The sequence below is a fragment of the Haliaeetus leucocephalus genome, unplaced genomic scaffold (assembly GCF_000737465.1).
Source record: "Haliaeetus leucocephalus isolate CR32 unplaced genomic scaffold, Haliaeetus_leucocephalus-4.0 Scaffold144, whole genome shotgun sequence".
Classification (NCBI taxonomy): domain Eukaryota; kingdom Metazoa; phylum Chordata; class Aves; order Accipitriformes; family Accipitridae; genus Haliaeetus; species Haliaeetus leucocephalus.
Genome location: NW_010972580.1, coordinates 1,924,155 through 1,937,995, shown reverse-complemented (window position 1 = coordinate 1,937,995; position 13,841 = coordinate 1,924,155). Strand labels below are relative to the sequence as shown.

The following is a 13,841-nucleotide window of genomic DNA, read 5'->3' as shown; positions in this document are numbered from 1 at the left end:
AGTAAATAAAGAGCAAACTTAAGAGAAAAGCTAGAGCTCTGGATTGCACAGACCTAGAAGAACTTCAGGGACTATACGATAAAAAGAATATTGATTATTAGAATGTCCATCGCTGTTTTGGGGAGGGGCCTCCATCTCTTGTGTGGTGCCAGCCTCCCATGGCAAGCTTTTCTAAAGAGGGAACCCTGTAAACAACTTCGTACTCAAATCAGCGGGACTTTGCAAGTAGGCTCTTTTGCAGCACTGCACCAGTATCAGAATAGGTTTGCACACTAGGAGATACCTTCATATGAGATCCAGGTTCCAACAGAAGTCAACTTCCAACATACACTTATGTGGCTGCTCTTTTAAAAAGAGCAGCAAAAAATTGCTTTATGAACTGTTCAAAGAATGTTAATTTAAGAAACAACTTCCAAAAATCTCATATCCTCTACCTAATCAGATTTGAGCATATCATGTTAACATCGTCAATTAATGACTCCAAGCTATTATTTAACATGATGGATCAAGTAACCGAAGTCATATTACAGACTTCCATCTACAGATTTTGCATAATGTGAATTCAAGCAGATTTCTCAAATAATGCAAAGATGCTTACCTCAAAATAATCGCTAATTTTATGTCCTCTAGGAGTGCCTTTTCCTAAAAAGGAAAACAAAGGATGAAAATAAGAGTTGATTATTTTTAAGTGCAGAAGTTATGATGCCATTCTGAAAAACTACTCCTATATTTTGACACTCCTTTCCCTGTAAAAAGGTGGAACACCTATGACAACAAAAGCTTCTGCACAACAAAAGACTGCCCCAGGGTTACAGCTCTTGTGCTGCTGTTGGGAGGGTTTACAGTTGACAATTCAATTAACTCTCAATTCCAAACATGTCAAATCCAATCAAACAGTATTTGCACTTGCTAAAGTACTTAGAAAACACTAAATGTCATTGAATGTTGCATAGTTCTCCAAAATTTCCTTCAAGATAAGGACAGAGCAAAGGGTACTTTTACTCCTCTGCCTTCAGGTAAATTACTGCATATCAGATCTCTCAAGCATTCCTATAAGAGTTAGAGAGATAATTAGTGGTGGCTTAATAGCAGCTCGTTAAAACTTAACCCTTTTCTCTTATTATAATATTATCAAAGCAGTTCTGTCAATACAATCCTCATTACTTCCTTGTTGAAAAATGAAAGAAATAGAAAACTGCCCCTATGACCATTTGCTAGAAAATCTGAACTTGGGCTTGAACACGCCGAGTTTTTCGTAGTACTCTGAGACAGTACTGACTGCTTTATACTTGAGCACAGTTTGTTCTCTATTTGTTATGGTGAGAACTTACTCTAACAAGGCAGGCATACGTCTCAAAAAGCAAGGAAGAGAGTACAGCCTGTATTTTGAAGTCTGGCTGCTGTATATGTAGTGATGTGGGACCAAAACAACAGTTCAGAGAAGCCATACTAAGCCTTTCGGCAGTCTGTCCCATAAAAACGCAATAGTTTGTGCGAATAAGCTGAAGATGAGTATTTTCCTGCCAGTGAGGATAACAAGGCTCCCAGAAGAGAACTAGACCATCATGGAGTAGTTTATAACAAGCTGCCTGACACACCCTTGAGAAGAGCCATTAGTTTCCTAGGACACTGACTGTGCAAAACGTGCACAAATTACCAACCGTTCAGAAATCCTGCAGCAGGGTCAGGAGAATGAATTACCTTGACTGGTCTCATATGCTTCTGCTTTCCTTTTTCTATTCCGCTGGTCATTCTGTTTTTTCTCAGGAGTCTGTTAAACAATACTTCAAAATTAACATTTCTGCAGTTATTCCAAGATTTAAAGAAAATGCCAAAACACAATAATCTGCTCCATATCCCCAGTGGCCATTTCACTTCTCTGGTGCATTTGTTTCTACTGCTGGTACTTAAAGAAACAACTGCTCTCAAATAGCTGCTACCTTCTGATATATGTGTTGCAGAAAGGAGAGAACATGGTTAGGAGTAAGGTTAATTTTTTTTTTCCTATTTCAGCTGCAGCAAGCCAGCCTCTACTGACCAGTTACCTCACATGGTTAGCAGAACAAGTTCAAACACTTATAAAAACCTATGTAAACCATTTCACAGCAATCACAGTACTGGTACAAGAGGAGTAATGACAAGAGGTTTGAGTACAGACATCCAAATTTGCAGTCCAGTAGCTACTCACAGTCTACCAGGACAATTCATCTTGCCTGTAGCTAATGGTTCTTCCCAAAGCCCTTTGCAGATGGCTACAAAAACTATCCTGTCCACTGGTGCACGACTGCAGCCTTACACAAAACAAGGCAGAGCTCCCCAAGATGGCAGCCAGGAGAACGCTGCCACAGATGCAGCAATTCATCTGGACATATCTCTCATTAAAGTCAAGGGTCAGTTGCATCTGCCATTTCCTGAGCAACCAGAGACCTGAGGGGCAGCTTATCAGTGGGCAGCAATATATTTATGCACAGGCACAATACAGAGCACAGGTGGACAGCTTGAAGCCTCCAGAAGCATCAGGCCTGTCTGTCTGTACAAGGCTAGCAAACCTAGAGATGCGAGGGTGGAGAAGACCCTGGCTTGGTGCTTTCCCTGTCACCAGGGTCACTTACGTAGCCAAACCTGCTGAAAACATTAGGAAGCACTGCACTAGAAGCAGCTTACTGAGATTGCTGGAAAGAAAGATACCTTGTCATTTCCATCCCCAACATCATTTTAAAACCATCTCTTATTCCAAAGGTTCCCAAATAATTTCCAAGCTATATGCTTTACAGTCACTGCAGCCACCACTAAACTGTAGCCTGGGGGCAGGAAGAAAACCACAGTGTGCAAAACACAACTCTGGGGGAGGGAAAACGATGGCTAGAAAGTTTGTGGTAAACCTAAGCTTCATGCTCTTTGGAAACCAAAGTCCAAAGTACCCTGTTTAAAGATCTCTGCCAAAAGACTTGCACACAGTAAGCACAGAAATCAATCTGCCTCCTTTAATAGGATAAAAAGGATAAAGCTGACACAGCCAGACTCTAAACCTGGCTGTGTCCCCAGCGGATGCTGGACATCTACAGTCCCATGTTACCAGCTGGGCAGTCACCGACATGTCATTGTTTTGGTAAGAGGATGAAGGGGATGTTAAGACAAAGGTGGCTATTGTGTCTGCAAAGCACCTCTTAGAATGAGGGGACTGAAAACTCCGTAACTATCTAGAGACTTGCTGTACCAGCTCCTGTATGTGTAGAAGTCAGTGACATAGCCTCCTCACTGTGTAGTGAAGAGCAACTCATGAACAGCGTTGGCGTGACTGTAACACCACAGGCTCCATTACAGCCTCCATGGAACTGTAGCCATATTAATGAGATTCAGTTTAAGTTGTTTTTCCATTCAAGTATTTACGTAACAAAAATTACACATAACATTATCTGTTACAGACTGAAAAAGCAAGGAATGGAAGTTTTGATTATGTCAGCTTGGCCAATTTAAATCACTCCACAGAAGTTCATAAAAAACCCCAAGTAAAATGCGAACAAATACCCAGTTTTCCACTATTAACTATACTCACTTGTACAGAGTTTAAGATACTGCATTCTCAAAATACTTAGCTTCACGAGACACATCATATCAGTACTGTCATGTAATAGAGGGAAATGTGATCCAAAACTTACCTGATAACTGTGTGGAAAGTTCTTTAAATGCATAAGCAAATGCATTTGAGATTTTGCTTTATTAATGTGGAATTTTAAAGTAAAAATGTAACTCTACAATTCATTTTGCTGCTTTAGCAAGTGTTTTGAAATAGTTAATCCTAAAGCAGTGAGATTAAACAGGGACAAAGCATCAATTTTCACCTCCCCACACTTCCACAGAGCAATTCATAAAAATGCTCCGCTTTGTACAGACTTTTGCAAACTTGAGTATTTGATAGGTAAAGCAAACTTTTCCATTAGTGCTCTTTGGCTTTTTATTTGGCCCAAACTGTATCCAAAACCAGCAAATAAATCACAATGCAGCTGAAAATTTCATAAGCTGAGCTTTACGAATGCTGTGTTTTTGGGGTTGGGTAAAATCTGCCTGCTATGGTGGGAAGCTTCAAGGATGACTGTTTCACCGCATGGTCCAAAGACCGTACGGTTAAGATCCAGACTAAATACTTCCACTAGTCCCTTTCACCCCCAAAACAAAGAACGCTGTCACTCACTCTCACACAATTCCTTCTATGTTTTGAGTTCAGTCGTGTCCACCTTAAACCCGATTACCATGAGGATTTGTGCCTGCTTACCTCCAATTCTTTATCACTCAGGGAACCCACGCTGCACAAGCTCTGGTTGGAAGACTCACTGTTTAATGGACCCTAGTGAAAAACAAGCAAAGACTGTTAGAAACAACCTCCATACAAGGCAGATACATTCTATCAAACATTGCATCTCTGGGCTAACTACGCTGCTCTAAGTCACCTGGATAAATCAGCAACACAGGTCAAATACCTAGACACACGATGGGGCCCTAAAAAACTTCAGTAGTCATTTGGAGCAAGATGAAGCTGGACTACCAGTTGGACAGTCTTTTTTCAGCATACTCATCCAGCCTTTGCAATGATATTGCTGCATCAATTTATATCCTAACTGCTCTATTTAACCACATCCACAAAACAGCCAAGGCAGCATTCATAGAAGTCTAAGACAACTATTTGAGAAACAAAACTTCTGATGTGTTGAGTAGCAGTCATTCCAAGCTCAGCTCTTCAGGCAAGCATCTGCTTGACCTGGGCTAAGAATTCAGAGGCATCTTCCATCTGGCCAGGCAGCTAATTACCGTTATCAGATGCTGGCAGTACCACTGATTTTTTTTTTTTTTTTTTAGATGTGTATTTTTTAACACTAAGAAAGTGAACAAGTGAAAGCTGTGTCAACAGCAGTACAAATGGCACCCATAAGACAATCTCTCCCACTAGGCTATTTTATGGACCCATGGCTGACCTGCCAACAGAGCAGTTGTTCCTACCAAGCTAAAGCACAAATTCAAGAGGCTGGAATAAGAGTTACCAAAATAGTATCCAGGTGCCTACAGAAGTCTGCCTGCATCTTTGCAGGCTCTACTGGATCCACATCTGCATTTTTACGTATCCAAGCAGTTTTGAAAATTATTTTTTTAAATCCATACCAAACCTGGTTTTAAAAGGAAAGAAAAGTGAATCATGCTAAGTCACTGTGTTTTAGCCTAGTGCTCTGACACGAAAGTATCCTCCTACAGATCTAACTTAAGAAATCTAGACAAATTTGACAAAGATATAAAAACAAGATTCATAATTACTGATGGAATGTATTAACAGGAAGAATGACATGATAAAGCCACCTCTCCATTAATAACTTGTGAGCATCTTTTCCCAAAGATTCAATCTATTTTAGCATTCTTATTTTTGCAGTAACCACTTCCCACCCATCAATCTTTCCTCAAGGCAAAGCCACTTCTCATTATATACTTCAGCAGAAGACTTATGGGAGGGGTGGGTGAGAAGTCTTAACACCACAGAGAAATCCCACCGTAGATTATTTTTGGGGGTAACAGTTCTCCCTTCCCCATTTATAAGACAAAGACGACCATGAAATTAAACCTGTGACACAACCTAGCTATTACTAACCCCAATTTCCAAGCAGGCACCCACAGAAAGTAAAAGTTCTGTTTACCTTTTGTATTACACTGTGAATGTTAACTACCAATCTGTTTCTCCTAAAAGGACGTGCTCAGTTGCTTCAACAAAAAAAATAACAACACTTGAACAACTCAAGAAGTTACACATTTAGGATTCCCTTTTAAAAGCAAATTACTTTAAGAAAAAATTGCAGATTATATTCTTTAAGCCACACCATTACCCCTTCAACTCATCACACAAATAGCTCAAAACCAGAAAGATATTTTACCTCATCTCTTCAGCAATACAAAAGCTTAAAATTTAGTTGCTTTTTAGACAAAGAAGCAAGCTCCCCACCACCCAATGCAATGGCTCACAAATCTTATAGGTTCAACTCTTGGTTATGCGAGGGTTTTATTCCTTGGCCAATAAGATTTAAGAGAAGTACCAACACTAGCCTTAGCTACGTGCACATGAAGACCTCACTGACAAAAACAACAAAAAAAGTAGTATCTTACAGCAAGTGGCAACAGAAAGTTAATCTCTTCACCCATGTAAAAAGCTTGTTTATAAACTGCACAAATGCTCTCCTCTAAAATCCTTCACTTCCTCTCATGCACTCAAACCCCAGCAGCATGTCCAAGACATCAACCTTCTGTGCAAGCGTGAAAGCTTTATTAGGTGCAGGAGCATCTCAACATATCAGCGTTTGCTGGTCTCAGATGGACAGGCTGGGGTTCCGAGATGATGAAGATGAAAGTTGTTTCCACATTTGCTTAAATCTCACTGCCTCCATTTTGCACATGGATAGCAAATGACAGGAACAGCTGCTCCCAAAATGCCACATTTGAGCTTTTCAGGAACACTGTGGTTGAAAGGGTACATCAGCAGCTTATGAAGGGTCAATGTTTCAGCAATGGACCTGTATTCTAGGGTCACCTGGAGAAATACACTGATGAGGCTGTCCATCGTTAGAAATGATCGTAAGATTTTTTTCAGAAATACAAGTTTATCCTCTCCAGTACAAAAAAATCCACTCAGTTTGCATCCGAATGTAAAGTTCTGGATTGTAAGCAACTGGAAAAATGCCTAATACAAACCCCACAATGTTTTTCTTACTTCCATTACCACAACTACCTGTACCGACTATTTTGTGTAGGAAATTTACAGCCCTAGCTGTTGGAATCAAATCCATTTTTTGCATCAATAAAAGAGCAGTTCAGTTCTCATCACAGATTCTTGAAGAGCACAAACCCTATTTTCCCTTTACTTTAAAACTTCTTCTAGAAACTACACTGACAAAATCATAAAATTGAACTCAACGCTGTAGTAGAAAGGGTGAAAAGGAACTAACTACTTAGTTATGGAACCAGAAAAGAACAGCTTGTCAGATGTCTGTAAGTATCCAGCAAGTTCACTCTCCTGTATTGATACTGTGAACAAATGCAGAATTAACTCTTTGTAGGCATTTCCACTGCATGAGCTTTCCTCTCTCTTGATGATCTTCTAGAGTGCCTTCCACTGATACTTCTCTTACAGTAAAGGATTAGGCCTATCTCACAGGCAAGGAGGTGAAGCATCTTGTTCATGTCAAAGCTGGCAAAAAAGTCTTGTTTTGAGGTATTCTGGCTATGGAAACACAAACTGTTCATTAGAACGTGCTGTACTCGAAGCAATAAAGATGCAATACCTAGGATGTTTAAGGAACATGGCCTAGTCCTCAGCTGCACCCCTTCTCACATAGTTATGCAAGAGAAAGAAAAAGCAAGTTTTCCTCATCATCCAGCTAGATACATAGTTTCACACATAACCTCATGTTATCAACTGCTTATAGCAACAGGTTTAGACAATGGATATGAGAAACTATACATCTGAGCATCTCCCCCTCAACTAACAGTCAGTGAGTGCGTGTATAAAAAAAACCCTTCAAATTTATATTTTACCATTCCTGACTGTTTATATTTAACTTGGCAACTGACATTGGATAAATGGTCAGTACTTAATTTAGCATACCATTATAAGTGGTCATGACACAAAACGAATTAAAGGAACAAACCCGAATTTCGGGGGGGGGGGGGGGGGAAGTAAGCAATGGCAAAGAATACTATCATCAGAATATTGCTGGGGAAGTAGCAGTAGGGAATAATAAACATGCTATAGTTTACACAGGAAGGGCTTATAAATTTTGTTCCTGAAGAAGTCATCTGCACTGGCATCTGGCTTTTCTAGCATAGACTACTTCGGGATAATACTGCACTTCTCTGATATCACTTACAGCCCACTCATCCACTGTACCCTGTCAAGAGAATTGGTGATGGGGCTCAGCAAAAATTCAAAATACGTGGGTCATCTGAAATAAGCTAATAGTTTCTATAGTGTTTACCCAAATGACAAGCACAAGAACAGCACACACTTCCTCCTCCGCAAGGAATTTCTTTCTGAGATAAGCTGGCATGCTCTTTTCCCTTGTGATTCACCTATCAACTGCTGCTTCTAAGTCCGTGACCTACCTATGCACAACAAAACCTCCATGTTGAGAAGTGGATGCAACAGTAGCAGGCGCTTTCAAGACTCCTACTCAAAGGCAAGAATGTAAAATCTGTCCACTCACACAAGCTGGTTAGTCATTTCTCCCTTTACAAGAGCCCTGGAAAGGCCACAAATGAGGCACAATGGCTGAAGTTTCAGTAGAAACAACTTAGCCCCATAATAGCTCCCATTGGATCTTCCATAACAAAGTGGCCTGACTCAGACTGCTCTTGCCCATCTCCTCTTCAAGTCTGTCTACTGCCTCACATAACTTGTGCATTTCCTCAGCCTCTCCAAGCTCCCAAAAATGATCCCTCAGGCCTGATCACAACTCTTATGTTGGGCAGTCTCCATTTTGTGCTCTCCAACTTCTCGTTATTGAAAGAGAGCTCTAGGAATTCAAGCTGCCTGGCCAGAGTCTCCAATGTGGACTTAGAGCAACATGCATTGCAAAATTCTCTTGCTAGCTCAATGGCGGAGACATGCTTCATTACCTTAAGCCAAGGTAACCCGAGTTCTTCCGAATTCTGTAGCAAATCAAGAGATTTCAAAGGGAAAAAGTCAATCCTTAGTTCCACTAAAAGTTAGTGCTGACTCCACACAGGCTTACACCAAAGTGAAATGGTTGAATGGTTTTCCAGTTACTCTGGTCCAGTGCTACTGTATAAGACAGGTTTAATTAACATATTCTTATCTTATTTCAAGCATCATATAAGTATGAGAATTATAGCCTGCTTCTTAACTGGGCTTTTAGAAAAGCTCAGTATTATAGCCAATAATGAAATCCCCAAATCACCTAGGTCTTTTTGCCAAGAGAAGGTAATCTACTATTAGATGTTCACAGGGAACCTCCTCTATATCAGATGGGTAAGCAGATCTGCAACAGGATTTGCTTGGCTTCCATTATGCCTCAAGAGTTCTCTCAGGTTGAAAAAACAGTATTTTTATTTTACTGACGGCGAACTGGACAGAAGGGTCACACAATTCACCCTAACCCTCAGTTTCGGGACAGAAATAGAACTGAGGTCTGGCAATTATTTCTGGGGTCTAGTAGCCAGACAACACATTTGAAATAAGTAATGTTGCACACAGAAGCAGCCAAACAATTTTCAAGTATCTGGCATAAAGTCCTAGCACATTCTGTGGCAGCTAATAAATTCAATTTTAAGTTTTGAAACTCTTATTAAACTAGTTCTTCTGGTGGCATGTGACACCTGTTAAGGACCATCGCTATGCAGCACCACTTCCCTCCAAGGAAGACATGATTATTCTCAAACACAAATTCTCAACTAGGTAACTTTGCTGCTAAAAATGCTGTTAAGTAGACCACACAACTGGTGTTACTGAACCGATCAAGACTGCTAGAGTGACAGACAAAGGGTAAAAAGCAAAAATAATACAAGTAAATGCTGTTCGTTTTTATGAGCAATTCTCTTTTTGGAGGCAGATGTTCTGCAGCCTCAGTGGCACTCTTCAGGTCATTTTCATTTCCTTCTTCGCGATACCTCAAAGAGGCAGAAAGGGAGCAGTAGCTACCACCAAGACCAATACTTCTTCAGTTCTAGCACAGTCATCTGGATCTACAAGATTCTTACAGCACGACAGAGAAGGTTACTCTCTCTAGAAATACTTCAGCCTTTTTAGTTTAGCTATAATAAAGTGGCACACACAACTTCGTTTGAAGATCTTTTAAAGAGCAAACTTGTAGAAGATATGCATGCGGCTGTGATGATCCGCCCCGGTTAAGCCTGAGACAAGCCATATGCAAACAGAGATTCACCCATCACAATTACCTATTCCAATTCTTATCCAGGAAAAGTCTGTGGAAATGACACAAATCCTTTGGAGTTAACCCACCCGATATCTTAAAGGCAGCACCCAGACAGGGGGAAGGGAGGCAGAAGATGAGAACAGACAAAATTAAACAATGTTATCTAGAGAAGCAAACTACATTTTGTCTTCTGTACCTACTGACCCAAGGAAGATGTCCGAGATTACTAGTCAGAATAATGCCTCAAGTGAATGGCTTAGATTTCCCTTAGTAAGTAAACATAAACGGGAGCTAAATGAGCAGGAATACTGGTAGGTGTCAGATAGTCACGTGTTAATTCAAGGACTTGCTTTGCGGATTTGGGGAAGAATGGCACTTTACCATATGGCAAGAATAGACATCTAAAGTATCACTGGCTTTTTGAAGCTATCTAGTGACCTGGATGAACCACATGAGTATAACAGTTGCCTAGAAACATTCCTTGCTCATAAATTTAATTCCATGTATTAACTCCAAGCTTCTAGAGAAATATATTCTCCTGCTACTAAGTGAGATAATTCATCACAGACTTGCAACAGAATTTTGAGGCATTTGGGACTGCAGATGACCTTGGTCACTGGGTTGTGCCTTCAGCTACCACAGGAGGTGACAGCACACAGCTGTTTCCAAAACAGTTTAGGATTTCTGTCCTCTACTACTGTTACTGGAAAGCTCTTCCAGAATCCCATGACTCTGATGGCTAGAAGCTTTTCTTCTAGTTTCCAGCCTAAAAATTTATTGTAGATCAGCTTAGTCTTACTCATTTCTCAGAAACACGTACAGTTCTTTACTTGCAAACATGGAGGGAAAGTGGGCTTTAAAGCTGCAGTTTTATTAAGGATGTAAACTAGTGCATTAGTTTTATGCAGGTCCAAAATACACCCTGTATTTTTAAACATTAAAGAAACCTAACCAAACACACTAAGTGATACACCCAGTCAGTGGAAGGCAGGAAGCTCAGTTACAACTGCCTGCTGCCTTCACCCAATAGGAGAGCATCTAAGATGACATTTCTTCCTTTTATGCAATAAACAGCAACAGAATACCTTCTATCCCAGGAGGATGTGCCAGTCCCGGTCCCACTAGATGGCACTAACTTACTCTATGTAGCTTTCCTTAAACATTTAATTGGAGAGAGCTAAAAATCTTAGTTGAATCATACAAATTGTATCACAGCTTTCCCAATATATTCCCTTTAAGACAATGACCTACCAATGCCAGTGCGGAGCATGACGGACGGAGACTTGGGGGGGTAGGGAGGGAATTTGAAGCACCAACCTGGGAGGGAATGTAGTATCTGAGATTAATATTGCAACCAAGATTTGCTGCAACATAGTAGAGTCATGCTAATTCATATCAATGGTTGGCTGACCTATTGCAAATTAGCAAGTATGCAAGTAAATAAATATATATTGCTTGAAATAAGTGTAATGCACTTTAACAGTTTACTGACTAGTACAAAGTAAAACACTATACTGCATAACTAAACGTAAAAATAAAACTCAGTAACAGAACAGCTTTGTTCAAAGCAAAGCCTCCAAGAAATGACGCATTTGCTTTAGAAACAAAAATGAGTTTTCAATATTCACCATACAGAGAAAGGGCGTGTACTTTCTGCTCCAAACGTATTGAAAATGTAATTAAGACTTGCTTTCCTGTATCTCTTAAAAGGTTATTCCTTTAATAGGAATAGTTCCTAACATTCTTTGTGAGCACTGAATATGCTGGCACTGTTTTAAAGCAACAACAGCATTTAAACTTCTAAGTCTTAGCTATTCTAGAAAGTTGTTTGGCTTTACCTAGACTGGTACAGCTAAAGATGCTAAAGTGACATACATGGGGAGAAGAGGCAAGAAACAGATGAAAAAGTACATAAAAAGTTGTAATGTTGTATGAAACAAGTCTTTCAAGATCATAAATACATTACATACCATAAACTTTTATGCTAGTAAAAGTCTTAAGATTAAAAAAAAAAAAGCTTAAGAGTGGGTGAAAAGATCAAAAAAACCCCACACTCTTACTTCAGTAACCGAAATTGTTACCCCTTAACAACTTCAAGTGTTAAGTCTTCCTCACTACACTACCTTACAGCTGAACATTTTACTTACTCAACGCTCCCTTCCAAGACTTAACCTTGTTTGAGTCCTGGCTGAAGTACAGATCAGAGAGAAAAGTATGAACTCAAACTAAACCCTTTTTCAAGTTTTGATTTGCTTTGAATTTTTCTAAGAAATACAGCATGTACAAAGTTTCTTCTCAAAATAATTCTAAGAGGTTTCTGAAAATTATCTAGCAATAATATGTTGTTTTACCATCTACCTTGATGTTGTCCAAAACTCAGTATCTTCCTCAAAAGTAAACTCCTTATCACTGACCTAGTTTCAGATGAGTTCTGCCACCATTTCATTGCTCAGAGAGACTATTAATTTAACACTACCAACAACATCTGGAGAACTAACAGCTTAATGCTAGTATGTGAAGCAACCACACAATGATTTAAGTGCCTCACTCAAGAAAGGCAGCTACTGAACAGTTACGAAGTTGTACGTGAGGACAAAGATGGGATTTTACTAGCAGGTTGTGGATCACAGATATAGGAGAGCTTACCTTCAAATACTTTTTGTGTGTGTGTTCTATGCGACCGAGTACACAATTTTAGCACACTGCACCCACAAAGAACTGAACAAATTCCCGAGTATATTAAGTCTGGTTACATGCTGTATCAAACGCAGTAAACTTGAGATCTAATTCAGTTCTCAAATGCATTCTTGGAGAAAGGAAGAGACAGATGAGATTCCCACTTCCAAAGACAAAGTTGTCACAGTTTTTTTGGGGGCGTACATGCTACCTTAAGATGGAGCAACTCCCAGGAACTTAACTGGAACCCAAAGTCTTCTGTATAGCAAAACATCTGCTCATAGAGATCCCATTTTCATTCCTCTTAAACATACTGCAAGCAAATTAGTGGTCAAAACACAACTATTGATACAAAACTGCTAGCAAAGCAAAATTATTAATGTAGAAATTAAAAAACCAAAGTGCAGCGCAGGATGGATAAGCAGTCATGCCCGTTACCAAAGGTACTTATACTCACCTTAGCAACCCCAACTCCAGTGAACCTGGCCTCCAATAGTTCCTGCCTTCGTGGGTCCAGGCTATGCAATTCTTCCATCATTTCTGCTGCTATGGGAGAAGAACACTCAGATTATGCAATGCAAGGAAAGGAGAGAGATTTAATATTCTGTGCCACTGACAAGACTCGAAAGTCCCTGTTCTGCAGCTTAACCATGCAGAAAGCATTTTCTTGCAAGAGAAATGCAAGATTACCATGCAATAATAACATGACTCTGCCACCATATTACTGTATTTAAACCATAACCCTGCTGGAGAGTCTCCTTTTCTATCTGTTGTACCAGCCATTTCAAGATCTCTAAATCCAAGAAACCAATTATGCCACATTCTCCCACTGGATGCTTTATTAAAAGGAAAACATGGGACCAGAGTGTTATGACTAAAAGCTTCAGAGCTTTTCATCTGTGCTGCATGACTAGGAGAAAAAAAAAGCAACATTCTTTACCCCATAATTTATTTTTGGCCAATCCTGGAAATACTAGATCTCCCCGAACTCCAGATTTCACTGACAACAGCTTTGGTTCTTCCAAGCACAGAAAGGGATTATAAGAAGAAAATAACGCTCGTTTAAACCTTTTACTGTATGGAGTAAAGCATCAGATACCTCTAGCATAACAGCTGCTTCTACATACTGGATGTACCTGGGGTATCTCTTGGCAATCCAACACAACAGATGCCATTATTTGAAGGGTTAAAAAAAAAAAAAAAAAAGCATAGTTGTGTAAACAGGTAAAAAAATCAGGAGAT

General features: G+C 39.8%; 1 protein-coding gene across 4 annotated transcripts in view; it reads right to left on the bottom strand.

Moving 5' to 3' along the window:
* Positions 1 to 13,334, bottom strand: part of TLK2 (tousled-like kinase 2) — a 39,726-nt gene extending 26,392 nt beyond the window's left edge. For 2 of the 4 annotated variants that reach the window (XM_010561360.1, XM_010561363.1), the window contains exons 1-5: positions 13,057 to 13,334; positions 11,175 to 11,240; positions 4,274 to 4,345; positions 1,702 to 1,771; positions 599 to 642 (exon numbers count right to left, since the gene is read on the bottom strand). In XM_010561360.1, the coding sequence (XP_010559662.1) occupies positions 599 to 642; positions 1,702 to 1,771; positions 4,274 to 4,345; positions 11,175 to 11,240; positions 13,057 to 13,137 (333 nt within the window). In that variant the 5' untranslated portion in view covers positions 13,138 to 13,334. The remainder of the gene's footprint in view (positions 1 to 598; positions 643 to 1,701; positions 1,772 to 4,273; positions 4,346 to 11,174; positions 11,241 to 13,056) is intronic. The other 2 variants (XM_010561362.1, XM_010561361.1) reach the window with 2 other exon arrangements.
* Between the last annotated feature and the right edge of the window lie 507 nt (positions 13,335 to 13,841).